This window comes from Hyaena hyaena, unplaced genomic scaffold, assembly GCF_003009895.1.
Source record: "Hyaena hyaena isolate Hyena2069 unplaced genomic scaffold, ASM300989v1 scaffold_1305, whole genome shotgun sequence".
NCBI classification, from domain to species: domain Eukaryota; kingdom Metazoa; phylum Chordata; class Mammalia; order Carnivora; family Hyaenidae; genus Hyaena; species Hyaena hyaena.
In genome coordinates this window covers 356,380-376,909 of record NW_024081941.1, presented here as the reverse complement: position 1 = coordinate 376,909, position 20,530 = coordinate 356,380, and the positions used below count along the sequence as shown (strand labels likewise).

Here is a 20,530-nt window from a genome sequence, read left to right as displayed (position 1 = left end):
TCAATAAGAAAAAAAGGATTCTGGGATCGCAACTCTTTTGGTTGTGTTAATTGCAGTTTTTTGTTTGTTTCTCTTGAGAATGTTTCCTAGTCTAGAAATGCCAGAAATAGTGGAGAAATGAATGTATACCTTTTAAAAATAGTCTCAAAGCTTTAACCTGTCAAAATATGAAAGACTCTGTGATTTTGTTGTTGAACAGTTTTATTTAAGTGCTTTTCTATCACTCATCCATTCAGATGGTGTGTTTTTCCTATCCTTTCTTTGCTGGTCATTTGCTAGGATGATTTTTTAAATCTATTTGCTTTTTTAACAACCTGTTATGCTTTCCTTACGCCGCATTTCTTCCCTGAGGCTATGTGCTTAGCCAATAAAGTTGGGTCTTCCTAAAGACTTGAATTAGAAATTAAAATTTCAGTAAGCAAGCAGCTAGTTACACCTCCTTCCAGTCAGGAGTTTGGTCCCTGAGGCTCTTTCCCAGGGCCTTTCTCCCAAGGGGCTTCCACTACATGGGTAAGGATCCCCTAACCAAGCAACACAAGTCTGTCTTCAGGCTTGCTTACTTACTAAAAGAAAGGAAAATGCAGTTAAAGAGGAAATCCCTAGGCCAGAAAATCTGTTCTCAGCAGAGACTCAACCAGAGTGATCTGGAGTTCCAGACATAGGCCAGAAACCTCAAGTTCTTGGTGGTTGCAGTAATTCATAGGAGTGTTGCCTTCTTAAGATCTACTCAGTAAATGTTTGGAAGTGCTTTGCTTAACCTGGAAAAACCGATTCTTACAGTTAAATTGAGATAAATTTAATGTCCGTTCCACTATGAAATTTGCTCATTGGCAAATGATGTTTAAAAGAAACAGTAGAGTTCAGTTTGAACACTAGTGTTCAGTTTGAATCACTATGAAAAATACCTGTTTGGAATCCAACGGCTTTTAAATACTGTGGCTATTGTTTGCTTTTATTCTGATGTAAGAAATATTCTGGCATCAAATTGTCTTCAATGAGTATGTGAGAGATGGAATTTAGTTCAGTACTAATAACATGTTTTAAGCCACTGAATGTAATGATATAATCACATCTAGACAATGGGTTTCTGTCATGCTGAAAACATCGCTTTTCTGGCCTACAATTCTAAATTGGACTTAGTAGCTCAGAAGCTCTGAAATGCTCCCACATTTCCCTGCCTCTAATAAATGAATGTCACACTCACGTTTGTATAATAATAATTTAGTGCCTATAGAGCTTTTAAATTTTCAAAGTACTTTCACATCTGTTACCTCATTTGAGTACAAAATGAAGTATCCTACCTAACTGCTCATGTGCACATAGCATGTGGCTGATCAGCTTTTCAGTCTGAGTTCTGTAATAGTGAAAATAAAGTGAAAATATGGAAGGTCGATCAGAACAGAGGTAAATATTTCCAGCATTTAGGACTTACTCGCAATCTTTAGAAATGTTCTCAAGTGATATTTAGAAGTCAGAATACTCTGAAAATGAATAATAAAGGAGCGTAATGAGGCTAATCAAGTTTAGGGACCACATTCTCCAAAGCTAGGAAGAAAGGAAGGATAAGTTCCCAATGTGAAACTTACTACCATTTATAAAAGGCCTTCATTTACAGAAAATACTTATGGAAAAATGAAATGATGTTTTTATTTTCACAAAATAAAAGGGATTCCTAAATAGTAAAAGAAACACATATCTTTGAACAAATTTGAGCTTGATATTAATGAGTAAAATCCAAAATTTAGAAGTCTGTGTTTTGAAGGGTCTCATCTAAATAAAAATATCAGTACTGGGGAGCAGTTAACTTATCTGATGCACACAAACCTGAGAAACAGGCATTATCCACATTATGAAGACAAGGAAACTAAGAAACCACATGACTTGTGTGGTCTGGGTCACATAGCCAGAAAGAAACCAAATCAGAACTCGCCTGGAGCATTAGGTAAGGCACTGCAAAGACTTTGTCTGAATTGCTCCTAAATCAGTAAAAAGCTGATACCATAGAAAGTCCAGTGTTTCTTGATCCAAATAGCATTACTTAATAAGTATGACTAAACAATTACTTCTCTATTTGAAAGCATTATTAGTTCTCCAAAAGTTCATTCTTTTGATATTGTTAAAAGAAGAGAAATGGAAATGGAGCCAGATAGAAGCCTTGGCCATGGCCAAGTCCATGCCTGGGATTCCATGTGCTTTTATCTAATCCTCACAACGTCCCTCCTATACTCAGGAAGCCGGGGTTGGTGAGGGCGGTGCCTCATGGCTTGAACCAAGACTCAAGCTCTGACTACCTGACAGTATCCTGGTTCTTCTATGGCTCTTGATACCCTATTGTATCTGTTTTAAATAATATAAATATTTTTTCAAGTTTATTTTCAGAAAGTCAGAGACAGCATAAGTAGGGTAGAGGCAAAGAGAGAGGGAAAGAGATTCCCAAGCTGCCAGTGCAGAGCCCGATGTGGGCCTCGCACTCATGAAACCACAAGATCATGACCTGAGCCGAAACCTAGAGTCAGATGCTTAATCGACTGAGCCACCTAGGTGCCCCTAAATGATATAAATATTTTTAAATTATATAAAACAGTTTCATAACAGTTCAACAAACTTATATGCTGTTATAGATTACACTTATGTAGGCATAGTAAACAGAATGAAGATAAAATCACTAGTAGTTTAGTGGAAACTTATTGAATCAGCTTTTTTATGAATCACCATAAAACTCTTTAATGCAAAACCATATGGTTATTTGTTGAGCCTTTTGGTGGAGACACTCTCTGCACAGCCTGGTAGAACTCTGCCCTGCACCTATGTTTGTGAAAGCTTTGTATGTGGGTGTGGGGTTTACTGCCCATAGAGAGGTCCTTGTATGTGGTTTCTCCAAACAGTGGATGCTGTATCCTTAGTGGCTTCTTCATTTGGAGTTCAGATTTGGTTTCTTTCTGGCTGTGTGACCTGTATCAAGTCATGTGGTTCCTCTGACCTTTAGTTTTCTTTAAAATGTGGGTAAGTCCTGCCTCTGGGTGGTGTGTATCAGATAAGATAATTTATGTGAAAGCATATTTGTGTGTATCAGAAGAGAAATTTATGTGTAAATACATAGATGATATGACTCTCAATTCAGATATATCACCTGTCAGTCCCTGATTCATCATAGGGCCAGTTAATACCAAAGATATCAGAAATGTAAGTGTTCACTCAGATGGTTGTAGCATTCTGTAAAGACCATCTTTTTGTTCTATCCATGCTTAGAATATATACGGACAATGGAATTGCAATTTTCCTCTTTATTATTTTAATTGTATAAATATGAAAGCTACCAAGATGTGGCTCATGATGGAGAAGGGTTCTGTGTAGTGATCACAAAGCCAGGAGAAATGAATATAGATGGAATAATTCTCTACAAATTCAGGTTACAAAAGTAGGCAGCACTCCTTAATCCCCATCACCTATTCAACCCATCCCCGCATGCCCCTCCCCTTATATTGAGCACTGGGTGTTGTATGGAAGTGTTGAATCACTATACTGTACATTTGACACTAACATGTTACCTAACTGGAATTAAATTAAAAACTTTAAAAAAAAAAAGTATGTAGCGAAGAATATCTTACAGTAATGGCATGTTGTTATTATTTTAACATGGTAGGTAAAACATTCAGTGAGAAAGAAGGGATTATTTTTCCTTTAAGTGAAATTTACAACTTGTTTGAAATATAGAGTGCACAAAATGAGCTAAAAAGGCATGAATATCTCAAAAAGCTATGAGACAAATGCTTAGCGGTCTTCGGGAAAGAAAGAAGATGGTAATTGATTCTTTCATACTTTTCCCTAGGAGAGAAAGTCTATTCTTTCTAGAAATTCTGACATTATGGGTATTTACAGAATCAGCTTTTAGAAAATAGCACAACTATGTTAAAGGAATAGCATTTTGTAAAGTGATTTTTCCCTAAAACTTACAAGTTTTCTTATTACTGTGTTAACATTAGATTTTTTGTTAATGCCCATAAGGTTAATGGCTAGTTTTTAATTTAGATTCTTATCACCTAGCCACTACTCAGAAAGGTTCAGCCTGTCCATGGCTTCAAAATTTTCTTCCATTAAGGTCTAAAGAGCAACTCCTGATACTTAAGCACAGACAGATAATATATAACCAAAAAAAAAAAAAGGTTAAGAATAAACTCAGTAAGCCATTCCATCAGGAGCTTCTGATTTGACAGCTTGTAGAGTTGACAAGCTGACACACCAGCTTCAGAGATAACTTGGGATATTGATGATATTTGTGCCCCGCTTCAAGCTAAGAACTCTAGACCACCAGCCATCTATTCCCAAAGGCATCACACCAAGCACAAGTGGAAAGCATTGCTTTCAGAAATGGAATTTAAACCTGATGTGCATACCCTATGTTTATTAATGTGGACAGCTAATTGCCTCTTCTCAAAATATACACTGCTCTCACTGTCACAACTCTGAGGTTGGAAATTCCAGTGTGCTTAGTGTCTTTTGGGAAATACTGAAGTGTTACTGTCTATCCTGTACATCAGTTAAAAAATATATTAATGGGAAGAAGTGGGAAAAGCACTCATGGATTTGTTTTTAGATTTTGATAGTCATCTTACAAGTCTGGATTCTTTCATTCTCTGTCAAGTCCATCAGTGAGGCAAATTAGACCACCAGGAATTTGTTCTGACAGATGCCAGTCAGACATAAACACTTCCATTCATTTTGCTGGAGAAGCTTTGATGCCTCCACCTTCCCTCCATGTCCTGATACTTAACCAAAGTGAATGTTCCCAATTAAAAACAGACTATGGATTTTTTTAAAGATCAGTAGAAAAGATCCTATTTTCAACTGAGTAATAAGAAATCTGACAATACATAAAAATCCTATTTCAGTGGAATTGACCTCATGATATTTAATGGTATCTTAGGCTTACTGACAGAGAGCAGCTTATTCACAAAGAGGCACACCGGGCTATTTTTCCACTTGTTAAATCTTTGGAACGTTTCTCATTATATTCAGTCCAGTTCTTGGGTCCATAGGTCAGAGTTTTGGCTGTTATGATCTGACCTTGATAAATTTTCAAGGGTAGGAGAATCTTCTTATTCTCCCTTTCCTGCTTCTTTATTTTTCCAGTGTTAAAAAAAAAAATGAAGACAAAGTTTTTTAGAAATCTGGCTGATTATGTGGTCCTGTCTCGGTTAATCCCATTCGTATATGACTAAAGTAAAATACCAGTAGGGACTCTTCTAGGTACATGCAACTAACAAAAATCCAACCCACAGTGTCTTAAGTTAAAAAGGGCGTGTGTTTGAATCATTTCACTGCCAAGTCCAAGTAAGTCCAATAAGACCTGGGTCCAGGTGCTTATATGCTCATATGATGTCTTGCTCTTTGGCTCTTCATGGCTTAGCTCTGCTCCCTCTGGATTGGCTCTTTTCCCAAACAGGCTTTCTCTATATGAGGCAGTTTCAAATCCAGTTCCTGTTCAGCTTGAAACTATGAGAAAGAGGGCTTATCTTTCCAAGAGTTCCCCCCAAAAGTCCCATCACTTAGTACCACTTATTCAGATCAGCCTGTTCTGGATCACTTATCTGTCCAAAGATAATCACAAAGAAAAGGTAGGGGTGTGTGTGTCTGTGTCTGTATGTGTTTGTGTGTGTGTGTGTGTGAGAGACAGACAGACAGACAGACAGACAGACAGAGGTGTGTTTAGTCAGGCATAGGCCATGTGCCTGGAGGTGGTTTTAGCTTCACATGCACCACACGGATTGAGGCGTGGAAAAGGAGCCCCTCCCATGGACAGAGTATCATGACCAGAAATGGGAATGGCTTCTATACAGGCAGAAATAGCAGAAGTAGGCACCTGAATAAACCCACTTTGACATTCTGAGAATGTCTGATAGAGGTACCTGACTGGCTTACTCAGTAGAGCATATGACTGGGTTTTTTGTTTTGTTTTGTTTTGTTTATTTATTTTTGAGAGAGACAGAGAGAATGCACAGGGAAAGGGCAGAGAGAGGGGAGGACAGAAGATCTGAAGTAGACTCTGTGCTGACAGAAAGCCCAATGCAGGGCTTGAACTCATGAACTGTGAGATCATGACCTGACCTGAAGTCATATGCTCAACCAGTTGAGCCACCCAGGTGCCCAGAGCATGCAACTTTTGATATCAGGATTGTGAGTTCAAGCCCCACATTGAGTGTAGAGATTTCAAAATAAAATCTTTAGGGGAGCCTGGGTGGCTCAGTCAGTTAAGTGTCGAAATTCAGCTCAGGGCATGATTTCATGGTTCATGAGCTCAAGCCCCATGTCACGCTCTGTGCTGACAGCTCAGAGCCTAGAGCCTGCTTCACACTCTCTGTTTCCTTCTCTCTCTGCCCTCCTCCACTATCACTCTCTCTCTCTCTCTCTCAAAAATAAATAAATATTAAAAAAATAAAATAAATGAATAAAAATAAAATATGTAAATAAACAAACCAGATTTGAAGTTGTGATCAGGATCAAAAATACCATCTCGGTTATCTTCTGTAACCCTGAACAAGACTCTTAGCCCTTCAAAGTCTTAGTTTTCGCTTCCTAAAATGAAATTAATGCCCACCTCACATAATTGTTGTGAGGCATAAGAAAAGTGGCAACTGTCAAAGTACTTTACAAACTCTAAAGCTATATGTTAAGGTTGCTTTATTAGAAAGTATTATTATTTTGAGATAACTTCTACACTATACTTTTTCAAAACAACTAGGAATGAATGCACTGTAAAGCTCATAATATTTAACTTAGCTTTACAAAACTATTTCTATTTCCCAGCTTGTAAGCCCAAACTAATACCTCTCCACTGATATGGAAACAATAGTACTTAGTTTTAACAAGAAGTTCCTTTCTGTGTTATAACCCGATTATCATTGGAGCCCTTTGGAAAGGATTTATGGATGATATCCCTATTGAAATACTTTTAAATACTTTATGAATTAGCATATATTAAAATCTATCATTAGATTTTATATTTTAAACAATTATTTTTCTTTTATAACGAAGTGTTTGTTGGCTATGTAACAGCAAGCTTGACTCTTCCTTCGCCATTTTAAAATTCCCTATAAGCACTCTGTAAATACTTGTTGCCAGGTTAATTTACATAAGGTTATAGGCTCCACAAAGCCACAGGTTTCTAGGACTCCAGATTAGATACATTTTGGGATGGCTTCAAATCTTTTAGGGAGACTTTGTGGAACAGTAGCATACCCCCTGCCTAGCTTAGATCTGGTAGTTAGCTCATCACTTTTATCATCAGAGGCAGCACTGATTAATACAACTTATAATGAGGAGACTGAGGCATGGAGAGCTTATGTTGCTTACTGAAGGCTGCATAGCTTGTAAGAAGTACAGACAGGATTTGGACCCAGTCAGACTTCACAACCTGTGCTTTAACCACTGTGTTGATTAACACTCTGTGCTGTCTCCAACCAAACTGAGTGCCAGCAGACATAACACATTCTAAAAGTTCTAGAACCCCAAAAGGCTCTAGTCCAATATTTTGAATCGTTTGACAAATTATATTAATAATACTTAATGTTTTATATAAATGCAAGGTTAGTAGAGAACTGAACCTCTAAGGGAGCATGCATAAACTTTGTAAAGAAAATCCTTCACTCTTGACATACAGTTTCTCATTCTTTACAAATCAAGAGTAGTAAACAAGTGCTTCATGTAAACAATTATAAAATGACATAACCCCTTTTCTCTTTTTTTTAACATTTATTTATTTTGAAAGAGAGAGCACACATACACATGCATGCACATGCACGTGTGCAAGCATGGTAGGGACAGAGAGAGAGGGAGAGGAGAGAGAATCCAAAGCGGGTTCATGCTGTTAGCACTGAGCCCGTTGCAGGGCTCAAACTCACAAACCATGAGATCCTGACCTGAGGTGAAATCAAGAATTGGACACTTAACCAACTGAGCCACCAGGTGCCCTGACACAATAGGGTCTCTAATGAGGTTTGAATGCAGCATCACAAAAGTTTGCAGTAACTTGTGTTAATGGCTAGAAGATTCTTCTGTGCTTCTGTTAAAGAAAAACAGAGAAACTTAGGATAGGAAGGGGCCAGAAAATGTATCTAGTCCTGTGACTTAATACAGCACCCCCTCCTAATACATCCTTAATAGACAGCCACAAGTTTCTGCTTAAATTTGTTACTGGAAAGGGGGCCCCCACTTTGTGAAACAGCCCTATCAGCACTGGAAAATTTCTAACTGATAGAACTTTTGCCTTATGTTGAATAAGGCTTCCTGAAACTACAACATAGTTAGTTAATGCTATCTTCAGAAAACATGAATGATAAATCTGTTCCTTCTTATTGAGAATAGTTAAGACTAAAGATAATTTGATGCCTTCCCATTACCCTATTAATCGTATCTAGCTCCTTGCCAATATCATTCTGATAGTGGGATATGGGCCTCACAGCATCCTGATTCCTCAGCTCTGGGCACATCTTCTTCCTTGATGTTCATGCTTAACAACTTTAACATATTGTTAACTCCTGCTGAGCTTTTCTTCATAAAAATTTCCCAGCCTTTACCAACGGCCATGAGCCATGCCTCCCTTCTCAGCCCTCAGTGGTGGTGGTGGTGGTGGTGGTAGTGTGTATGTGTGTAACCTTAATGCAGGATTTTACATTTCCATTACTCCTTTCCAGCAAAAACAGTTTTATCAAGTTGTTTATCCAATAATCCTAGTCTATTAACGTTATTTTTAAAGCTTGGTCAACACTCAGTGTATCAGTGATCCTTCCCAAGATCGTAATGTGCTAATTTCAAAAGATGACCTCAAAAAATATGCCTTTCAAGTAATTTCTCCAATGTGTTGATTTCCGTGTTGGACAAGTAGAACTGAAGAAAAAGACTGTAGTTTTCTGCCAAGGACCTCTTGGGTGGGCCTCATTTAAGATAATCATTCAACTAGACCTCATTTTTTCTATATTTCCCCGCAAGGATAATATGAAGAGATAGTGGGGTCTCAACACTGGTGAATGGATGGCTTTGTCCAATACTTATTTTTTACCAGATGCAGGAAGCAGTGCTCAGCGTCTAGTTAATAATGGGTTTAGATAGAGAAAATGACAGCCTCAGTTGGCAAGAAAGGAACATAATATATAAAAAGATGTTACAGGCAAAGAACAGTATTACTCTGCAAAATCCAGTTCCTTTGCAGAAATTCCTGTTATGATTAAAAAGCTGATCGCTGCTTTTCTGAATGAGTTATTAATATTTCTGGTTTTTAGGTGTTTATTTGTTCTGAAAAATGTATCAGTAATGGTGGCATCCAAAGTTTGAGGCAGAACAAATAGCCCATATTGCAATAAACAGCATGATCCCAATTGATTTAAATTCTCTCCACATCCAGAGAAACTGGAGAGCAATATAATAAGATCTGGACTGTACAGTGTTCTTTTTTCTCTCCCTGCTTTATTTTTTGGAAGAGGTCTCATAAATAATTGCGTATTGTCATTTAGCACTACAACTGTCATATTAGGGGGTGTGGGTTATACATTATCTCTACAAATGAACAACAGAAATCACAAAGCCTATAGTTCTCTCCTACTCTGGTAGCTGAGGGCTGATTTTATATGCTATCAGTAGCAGAATCAGTTAACAAGGAAGGAGGGGAGGGAGGAAGGAGGGCATGAGGCAGGGAAAGACAGAAACCTGTAAACTTGAGCAAGCAACAGGAATTTATCATTGGACGCTATACTGTGCCAATGGATTTATGATGGGGCTAAAAGTGGTATTTAGTTCTTCCCACTTTTGCTAAATGGATTAATGCTGACACCAGCAATAGTGGGTCTCACACAGAGAACAACTGTTGGTCTGACTTTTCACTTCCAGCAGGTGATTTGTCCAAGAGTTTCCCTGTAGACACAAGGGAAGGTCATAGTCATGAAGGTTTGATAGGACTGCTCTTCGGAGAGGTTGAGAAATGACAGGAAGCAGCATTTTCTTGAGTCTAGTGTTCCCTGCAAATGAAACCGTCAATATGAAAACTTTTAGAAAAAGGGTTGGTGGCAAATAAATAAATGTTTTTAAAAACCTGAACTTGAGACATTTCTAGTTGAAAAAGAAGAATCACATAGAGTTGAGGGCCATGTGCATGGGGCAGAGGAGCACTACTTCTCTAGTGACAGCAGAGAGACAGAAGTGATCGAGGCTGCCTCACGGCCTCTGAACAACTCCGGAGAAACAAGGGGTTCTGATTTTTTTATTTCCAGGCAGTGTTGCATTTGTGCCCCTGGAGGAAGAGGCAGTGGGGCTGTCACTGCTGGAAGAAAAGACACAGAGGTGTTTGGTGCATTAATCCTTGCCTGAACTGAGTCTCTTTGACTCCATCTTTGATGGATCTCATTTTAGTCTCAGCTCAAGGAGCTGCCAAGTCTGCTGGCTGCCGCCCGAGCTTTCCTTTGTTAGGGTGCCCTTTTTTCTTTTGCCTTTGAAGCTGTTTTGTTCACTTTTCAAGTTTGTTTTTGTTTTATTTTAGAAGTGCTGTCATCCAAGAGAAGGAATGGACTTCATTATACCTTTAGCTTTCACCCTGAACCTTTCCTGTTTCTTGTTGGATTCCTTCTGGTCAATTTCTGAACAATTCAAAGTGTGAAAGAATTATGACAAATGTAAGGGAGAAACGAAGAAAAAAAAGATTTTTTTCAGGGCTAGTACAAGGCAGAAAATTTCATCTCTGGTAGAATCTGACCAGAGGGCTCTATTCATACACATTTTTATTATTATTTTTATTATTATTATTATTATTAATTATTATTATTATTAAACTAGCTACACAGTGTTGGCAGACTCCTGGAAGATTCTCAGAGCCTAATTGGTGTTGGTGGGTAGATGGAGCTATTGTCATCTTGCTCCATTCCAAGACCCACCATCAGCCTCTGAATCCCAGTTTACTACTGGTCCTGACAGTGGAAAAGGGGTAGCATCTGTCACAATCTGCACTGCATAAACAGTGACAAAAAGCAGAGCTGGTGCCTTGTGCTCAGAAGATGCAGTAACTATCCTGGAATGATGCCAGGGTGCCAGGGAGACAGATCCCTATGCTCTAAACTTTTTTTAAACATTCAACTTTGGCTTGAAAGAATAATCTGTTCACAGTGTGGAAAACATAGACTTAATTTGGATATAATATGCCGGATGCTCAGGGAAGGCTTCTCTGAGAAGGTGACATTGGAGTAGAGCCTGCAGAAGATGAGGGAGCTAGTCCCGCAGTAGCTGGAGGAAGAACGTCTCAGGCAGAAGGGGAGACAAATGCAAAGGCTTGAAGCAGGAGTGTGCTTTGCTGTCCAGAATCAGGTGAGCAAGAAGAATAGTAGGAGCGGAAGGCAGAGAGATGAGGCAGGGATGGGTGCCAGAGGATGGAGATGCTTGCAGGCCAGCATTAGGACTCTGGGTTTTCCTGTGAGTTAAATGGAGCAGAGCAGCACGATGCAGCTTTCATTTCAAACAGATCACGTTGGCTGTTGTATTGAGAGTAAGCACTAAGGAGGCAAGGATGGAAGCAATGAGACCAGTTTGCAAGCTCATGGAATAATCCAAGTGAGTAAAGGTAGTGGCTTGGACCAGGCAGTAGGAGGAGGATGAGAAGACTGTAGAAGTGGATTCAGCAGGATTTGCTCCTATATAGGAAATGTGAGCAAAAGGAGACTCCCACTGGAAGAAGGGCTTGCCATTTGCTGAGACAAGAAGACTTAAAGGGAAAGTGAGGTAAGCAGGAGCTTGATTTGGGCATTTACTTTAAGGTTAAGACGCTATTTATCATCAAAGTGGAGGTGACAAAAAGGCAACTGGGTATCTGAATCTGGAGCTCAGGAGAAAGATGGACCCAGGTGAGGACAGGAAAAGAGAACATGGAGACGGTGTAGGCACCCCTTGGGGCGTTGTGCTTCTTAAAGTAGAACAGAAATTGAGTAGGTAGTCAAGGGAAGGAGTCTGTTGGCTTTTAGTAGATGTTACAGCACTGTTTGAGAATGCTCCAGGAAAGAGGGAGGAAACGGATGAGGAGGAAGAGAGAATATACTATAAACAATTGCTACTAGTTGAGCAGAAAAGAAGTCCACCATTAGGAAGAAAACCTTGAAGAGAGTTTGCGCTTTCCATTTTGTCAGTAGATTTGAATGAGAGTGTGTTGTATGTTTCTAAACTGAATTCCTGGTAACCCGAGATACAGGACAGTGACAAGAAAGAATGAGCCAGGTTGTATTTTAAGAAAACATTTCCAGAGTGAGGAGAGAGATCTACACTAAAGATAAAATTATATACCTTCAATTATATATCTCCATCAAAGAAACCAACATTAAATTATTAATTATATCTCAGTTGAAAGACTACTACACATCTTTCCTTAATCCCCATTTATTCGGGGAATCATGGTAATTCAGGTTTAGAAAAACTAAGTTAGCCTGAGAAATAAGCAAATAAATGTGCAGAGGGATATTTAACATCCTTTTATAGAATTGTTTCCAAGCTGTGGATAAGCAGGCCTTTAACATAGAGGTATACTAATTACAAATGCTCCTTCTCTCTTCAACAAAGTGAGCAACGCTTTGTCAGCCTTTATCAGGAAAGATGGGAAATGTTCTAATGAAAAGGCTGCAAGGTTAATTTCTGGTGCCTTTTACCAGAAATGTGTCAGCAGTGACATTGTTGACGGAAGGCACAAGTGTCAACAACAGAGCAGACCAATTACAAATGATAACGAATAGCAGTAATTAATGTTCCTGTAGTGCTTTATATTTGCTAAGAAACCATGAACACATTCTATGATTCCACTGATTCAGTAAATACATTTGACAGCCTTCTGCTTTGCAGGTTCTAGAAATTTAGCTGTAAAAAAGTTCCCTGTCTCTTGAAGCTTAACGGATTACAGAACAACCTGATGAAATAAGTAGGTCAAATATTATTATTTTTCACAGATGAAGACATTCTAAAGCTTAATCAAAACTTAGATTCAAGTTTCTACTGTTCTAGGAGTTTGGGCCCCAGATGAAATCTTATCACCAAAATTTTCTTTCTCAGAACTATTCAAAACTCAGCACTTCAATACAAGTTGTGCCCTGAAATATTATCTTCATCAATATAGTGAAATTCTGTGGTGGAAACTCTTTTGCATTTAAAAAATTCATTCTGGCACTGAGTCTAATAACCATTGTGTCTAGAAGAAGAGCCGTTTTATATTATAAAGACACCAGTTACAGCTGATCCCCTTGAAGTAACTGCTCTTTGAGCCTGGTAAATTATTTACTATCAACAGAATTATTGTGGTATCTGAAATTATCAGCTTTTTCTTCAGCAGCCTCCATAACTAAAACTTAATTAACTGCATTTACTTTCAACTTTTGTTTAAAAATCTTTTTACCATTTGCCTTGAGTCGATTAGTTGTTGAAAATTATAGCAGTTCTATTTTTTTCTAAGTTTAAGGCATAGCTTATACATGAAAATAGTTATTGTAATGTTTTTAAAATATATATAAGCCAAATACAAACTCTTTTCAGTGTATGTGACTAGACGTAGATTTTTTTCATGATTGAGAAAAATTTTATATGGGTTTTTAAAAATAAAATAAGTGATACATGAGACCATCTCTTCCCTCCTTAACTGGTAACTTTCTGGGACTGTTGGAATATAGTATTCGTGTAACAAGATGTTAAGTGGGAAATTTCCTGTAGGTACTAAGTTCCAAACATTCTCCAGAGAAAGCTGGTGAGAATGGATCCAGATACCTTGTTCAGGATCAACCAAAAGGTGATGAATTGTGGCCTGCCGGCCAGCTACCTATCTGCACAAACAGAAGATTGGTGTTGGGGAAGGGCATAGAACTGTCTGAGCCACTGAGGAGAGCATGTGGCTGAGGAGAGGGATGTCCCCATGTCCTCTAAGCCCTATGAGAAGACCTCTAAGAAGAAGGTCTATCCAGAGTAGGGGAACCTACCAGAAGGGGAAACTGGCATCTCTTTCCGGTCAGACTTCGAATAAGCAGATGCACCAGCCTGAGCTGAAGAAGAGGGAACCGGAGAGACGTCTCCTGAGAGTGGTCACAGAGCAGCCCGCCCTGAGGAGGCTGGGTTTGTACACTCTCCCCTGTGTCTCTCCAAGGGGCCAGCATGGGCACTAGGGGAGCTAAGGAGAGGTTGGAGGAAGTCAAGCTAGAGACCTATTTCTTACATCAGTGAGAACTGTGCAGTGGGGACCCACTCCCCTTCCCCAGCGGAGACTCCAAAGATCTCACACGGGTACACAGCAGAACCCTTGTGAGAGTGGGGCAGGGTGGGCGCACCAGCTACACCAGAACACTGGAAGCCATGTTAGTGTCACCCTTAGAAGCAGTGCAACCATCTGAGAATCCAGCCATAGCCAGATAAGAAAAGAGGCCACTGTCCTTCTCCTGTGCTCTCCTCCCCAGCAAAGGGCATGAAGGAGGTAGAGCTTGGGGTCCTGAGTTTCCAAGATTGACCATTCCACCTCACTCCTCCCTGCTCCTACAGGAAGAACAAAGGAGAAGAGGATCAAGTACAAACCAAATCTCTTTTAGCCACCATGAGTTTTTTAAGCCTCAGGACTGGCCTGTGGTAAGAGAGCGCAAAGTCTGAATCAGATGATACTCGAGTTGTATACAAAATGGATTCTTAGGGACTCACAGTGACCACGAAGTTAGGAGATCTGCCCAAAATGTCAAGTGGCCTGATGCCCATCAAGGAGGGGAGACTGGACTGGCCCATTTGGGAGTAATGATAGGAAACAATAAAACATTCAGGTTATTTGAACCCCAGTGGAATTGAGACTCTTCCTTGAACTGGTTCCATTTACAGACACGTGTTCCAGGATGGGTAAAACAATACATATCGCCATATAACTGGAGACCCCCTTGGCCTTCTTTGAAGTCAGTACCAAGCTGGCAGTCCTTTCCAGTCATCCTAGCAGGCTGACTTGTGACCCTCCCCTGTGTGACCTGAGCAAGCCACTTACATCTCTGAATGTCAATTCAGTGCCTTTCATCTGTCAGATGACAGGTGGTCCATGGGTTACTTCTAGCACTAAAAGTCTCTGAAATTTGTGAAAGAATTAGCTCAGAACTGTGGATGATAGCACTGAAAAGGTCAAGGATATCCTAGAAGTATGTTTTGTGCCAGTTAAGATGGCAGCCCCACCAAAGCATGGAGTTAGTATATTCGAATCAGATGGCAGCTCTTGTAGATGAAGCTGGGGGGTTAACCGGCAAGACTTAACTTGCTAGTTTTAATTTTTGAAAGGTAAGAAGAGGAAAATCCCCTGTGGAAGAAACAGCATGAAGTTTAGAGAGAGAGCTAAGAGTAGCAGACCTGGTTAAGCCACTTAGAGTGGGAGGTGGTTGATATTGCCTTTGGTCAGACCCCCAGGGATCTTACTTCCTTAAGGAAATGCCAGTTACCTAACAATCCATCCCCAGCAAGCCATCCAGATGACAGAAGGGATGAAAAACAAAGATGTTTATGTGTGGGTGGGGAGATGCTACTGTAACTGGACAGAGAGATGTTAAATTTCTGGTGAGCATTTCTGGGAGGGTGGAGGTAGGGAAGACATTTAGCCAGGGATAAGTTTCTTTTCCATAATTCATTTGCTGATGCGATTGTTCTTTGCTGGGCTTCTAAACCATATTGTGGTTATGTTCTTATCTCCTTCCTGCATGATCTTTGTACGGCCTGCTTGTGAATTCTGGGGATGTTCACAGTGCTTACTGAGTAAGTTTAGGCATGCTGCCATTTTCTGTGATTCAATTTCATGGTGTCTTTTAGAATGATGGAATTCAGGAAAAGAACTCTATAAAGATCAAGCCAGGAGTCTCTTCGCTTTATTTGGTGGTTCTGCTGTAATTCCTGGGAGGGGAGTTAGTTTGGCATTTGGTTCTAAGCAAATATTATTGCCTTTTAATAATTGTTAATTATTAGATTGTTAATGGTGTGGTGGAGAGTTGAGATTACAGAGCTGACTCCTTTAGGCTTCCCAGTGCTGTTCACCAAAGTGTCTGCTTCGATATAACAGACCCCGGCTTCCTAGCCCCAACCCCTCCTTGCTCTAATCTCCTGCCTTCTCCACCACCACACACTTCTACTGCTGAGTGGCATACTGATGCTTCTCCCCATTCTTCCCAAGGGCAATCACAGTTTTGCCCTTGAGAACTCTGGAGGGAGAAGGATCTTCTAGGTTTATCAAGTGGAGCAATGACTAAGTCAGGAAAGTCATTTTATTGCATTGTTTGCTTTTGGTCATTGAAGATAAGAAAATAAAAATATTTATTCTGCGTTAAAGGCTTTTTTCCTATCTTTCTTGAACTTCATGAAAATATTTATCCTCTGAAATGAATGATGTGAAGAGGGAAGATATTTCCGTTCTCTTTGGCAAATGTAAAACAGTTTGCTTTTCGCAAGATGTGCATTTATTGGTAATCTCCCTTGATATAAAACTAATGCATAAATGGTCTTTTTCCTCCCCCGCCCAGCCAACCCAAAATCCTTTTAAGCAAAAGAATGAATTGGAAGCCAATTATTAAACCTGGGCATCCTAAAACATTGTTTGAGTTTGTGTGTGTGTGTGTGTGCGTGTGTGTGTGTGTGTGTGTGTGTGTGAGTCAGTGTTTAAGAAATGTGATTCTTTGCTTTTTATTATGTTCCTCCTTCCTTTCCTTGATGCTACCATGGTAGCTGCCATGTTCTAAATATTGACAAGATGAGATAGTTTTCTGTTTATATCAGCAGTCGTCTGTCTGTGAGATATGGACGAATCAGAACGCTGGATTTCCTTTCTCAGCCATCCATCAGGTTCATAATGTAAGGTTACAAATGGTTATTTTCTTTCCTGAACTTGCGCTCTGTAATGTGTTGCAAAGTGTTGTCAATAGCTACAGGTACTGTGTCCTGGCAATGCAGAAAATTTGTGATGTCTAATGACTCCTGAGATCTTGTCTATTATATTTCATTCACTGTGCCTTGTGACTAGTTGACGTGCAAACATTGTCCTAAAATGAGAAACATACTTGGTTTTAAAGTCTACAGTTAAAATCTGTCCCATGTGAGTTTTGGCTTTCATCCTAGGTGTCTGTGTTAATTTGCTTTTACAGGAAGAAGGAAAAGGGTAAATTGATATATATATATATACACACACATGTATATATCGGTGTTATTCTTCCTCATCTTGTACTTCCCCATGTCCACGGGCTATTCAACCCATTGTGTCTAACAGTTCTCAAAGGTTCATGTGCTTTACTTGTGAGAAATATTGGAGTATGATTTGCATGATATTCTGTATACCTTTCATGCAAGTGTGAGAGTAGTATAGCCAGGAGCTGCACTATTATGGCTACAAAGTGGTTCTCAGCCTTTTTCCATTTGACAATTCTGAATTGATCTTTACAAACTGTTGAAATCATGACCCATTTTACACCAAGCTACCTAATATTCAAATATTCACATTCTACCTTTGCATACTTAAAAAAAAATTCGTTTTTGTTTGGAAAGTAGACATTTTTATGGTTGGTATTTTCTGCTTTGTATTTTAAAATACAATCCTGTTTGCACATCCTGTTGAATAAATTTTTGCCATTGGATAGCCTGCTGAGAGGTTGAGACATTTGGTTGAGAATCACTAAGCAGAGCTCTCAGGGTGGCATGTGAGGGTCTCTTTCGGGGAGCCACGCCAGGCACACCCCTCCTGTGCATGGGATTTCTGCCTCTTGGGGTCTATACATTGCCTGGTACTGATGCTTCAGTGACCCAGTGGTCCCTCCCGAACCCGTAAGTGCTAATCAGTGGCCATCTCTGCTCTCTATCATCAAAAGGAACAAATTTAGTATAACCAGCTGCATTTGACAAAACTGGCATTCTTTATTCCTGAAGATTTTTAAAACAACTGCTGTGGCATCCTGCTTCTGTGTGTGTGTGAATGTTTGTAGGAAGCCTTTCTTTACATTCACATCCCAATATATATATACACATTTATAAGCATAGAGCTCTATGTAGCATTCTTCGTAGCCTTAGAGATGACAGACAATACATGTAATCACATATATCTTATGAATGTTTGGGTAGCCCTTCTCTGATATTTGTCAGAATTATTGAAAATGAAACCTTAAGGGAAAAAGTTTTTTAAATAAATAAAATGAAACCTTAAAATAACAATTGTCATTTAAAATAATTTTAGTTTTTCATTAAGTGTTCTGAAGAAATAGAGAATAATGTTTGTGAATATTCAGATCTAAATTTATAAGCAGGTAGGTGGAAACAGTTCCTCATATAAAAGATTTAAAAGCTTCTATTTAAAAAAAATCAATTAAATCCTAATTTTTAAAAAAAAAATTTAAAGAATAATAGAAGACTTGGAAAATACCATACCTTTCTGTTCATGTTAGGAAGCTCAGTGATAATCATGGCTTATAATTATTTATTGACAACCTTAGGAAGTTTTTTCTCAAGAAGAAAATGAGGATATCGACAGTGCTTCCCTTTCTTTGCACAGAGAATATGGAGTTTCTTCAGTTTCCAGTTTGCAGGGAGAAAGCTACACAATGTGATATCTTAGCATTTGCCTTATGTATCTGGTGCAGATGAACTAAAAGTCAGTCAGCTTTACCGTCTTTTGAAATAAAGCAAAGTTTAAAAGCTGCATTTTAGACTCTGCTATCCAATAAAAATCTATCTATAGACTTCTGTGAACTTTTTCTATGTTATATATACAATTTAGTATATATAGATATTAAATTCGGTTAGTAGTTTTATACTTTCACCTAGTGGCATGAAAGACGTTTGATTTAAGTATGGCCTACCTATTCAACAGAATCAATTTTCCATTTAAAGCTCTAATCTTAGATTATGTTTTTCCTTTATATTCAAAGGTTAATTTCTGTTTGAGCTCAAAAGGATACTTAATGATGTACATTTTTCTTTTATGCTGATATTATCCTAAAGAAATACATATATACATGCATATGTACATACATACCAAGTAAATGAGGTTTTAAGCCATGACCAAATTCTTGGAATATTAAGATCATTTAATACATGAACATAAAGGAAAGGTTTAAGTATTTTAAGCTCTAAAAATGTAGCCTGAAAACATTTAGTAAGAGTGCCTTGAATCATTTCTCTTCTGCAGTTGCTTAAGCCTTTTAAAGTACTGTCAGTCAGTAATAGTTTAAGATAGAATTTTACCCCAACCTTTTCCTCTTGTCTTCTTTTATTCTATTTAAATATTGCTTCATCATTGTTACCTGTGTTCAGATCTACTGTTCATTGAGGATAAGGCTTGATTATGTAACATTTGATGATAGACCATTCTTTGAGGCAAAACATCTTTTTTATTTTTTTCATATTTAACACAAATTTTTTAAAAACTGGGAAATTATTAAATTAATTTTATTAATTTACCTGAAGAAATACAGGTACCATCTTTATAAGAGTGTACTATTTGGCAAAGCCTGACAATGGGCCTCACAGTTTGGAATTATTTTATAGCTAAGGTAGAAACCCTAATTTGTCTTTTGGTTTCTTTTGCTAGTCCATACACTATACTGCCCTGATCAGTTACTCCGTAGGTCATTCCTGCTGCAGTCCAGCCTCCAAGATGGGTGAGCCCTAAGGCACCCTTGTTCTCTGGAGGCTTGTACTTACTGTCAGCTGACTAGTTGAAGCGGGAACCCACCCAGAGGCTAAAACCATTCCTGCCCTTTGCAGTAATGCGTCACCAAGTCTGTCCATTCTCTTAAAATTAACTCCAAAGAGAAGGATCGACACCTATAAGTTGAGTCTTATAAATATTCTTTGATCCAAGATTAAGAACAATAATAATAAGTTGGTAAATCTCCAGGAAGAACATAAATTTATTTTGTTATATCTTGAATCTTAACAACACTTTTCCCTCATTTGAAAATGAATTTCTGGAAATAGCCCTAAATATGACAAAACTCATTATCTTTTTCCAGAAAGATAGATTCAGTCTATATAGAGAATTTAAAAATATTTGGACTGGAGTAATGTTTCAAGGCCACAAAGAAAATAAAGTAAGGATTGTATTTCTCTTCCCTGTAATTTCCTCCCCTCCCCCATAGCACGTAGGGGAGGCCCTGTCAGATCACTCTGAATTCAAAGCAGGTGGCTGTGGTTTCTGGACAAAGTGGAGTCATAGAAGAGCAGATGATGGCGCTGTTTAAACAGAGTTAAATGGATATGCCACGAATTTCTTCAAGTGGTTATCAAATAAGAGGTCGGGATGTATTCCAGACTGAGGTGGTATGTGCTGGGGCTTGTTACTCCCAAAATGGCTGCTACGACTTATGTGGATGATGTAAATATTTTGATCAGCATTTGGCTGTAGTTCTGCTTTAAATGTACGGAACTCACATTGAAATTTAATTATAAAAGTGCTTGAGTTAATTCAACAGAGAATGAGTTTGCATATGATTTGCATGCCTAATGAACTAACACCTGAAATGTCCCCATAACCCCAGCTTCTCCC

The 20,530-nt window shown here is 38.7% G+C and overlaps 1 protein-coding gene across 6 annotated transcripts in view; it reads left to right on the top strand.

Moving 5' to 3' along the window:
- Nucleotides 1-20,530, top strand: part of LOC120225023 (ankyrin repeat and sterile alpha motif domain-containing protein 1B-like) — an 82,847-nt gene that overhangs the window by 4,285 nt on the left and 58,032 nt on the right. For 3 of the 6 annotated variants that reach the window (XM_039223249.1, XM_039223247.1, XM_039223251.1), the window contains exon 3: nucleotides 16,777-16,851. The exons of 1 other annotated variant lie outside the window; for it this stretch is intronic. In XM_039223249.1, the coding sequence (XP_039079180.1) occupies nucleotides 16,777-16,851 (75 nt within the window). The remainder of the gene's footprint in view (nucleotides 1-16,776; nucleotides 16,852-20,530) is intronic. 2 more of the 6 variants (XM_039223250.1, XM_039223248.1) reach the window with 1 other exon arrangement.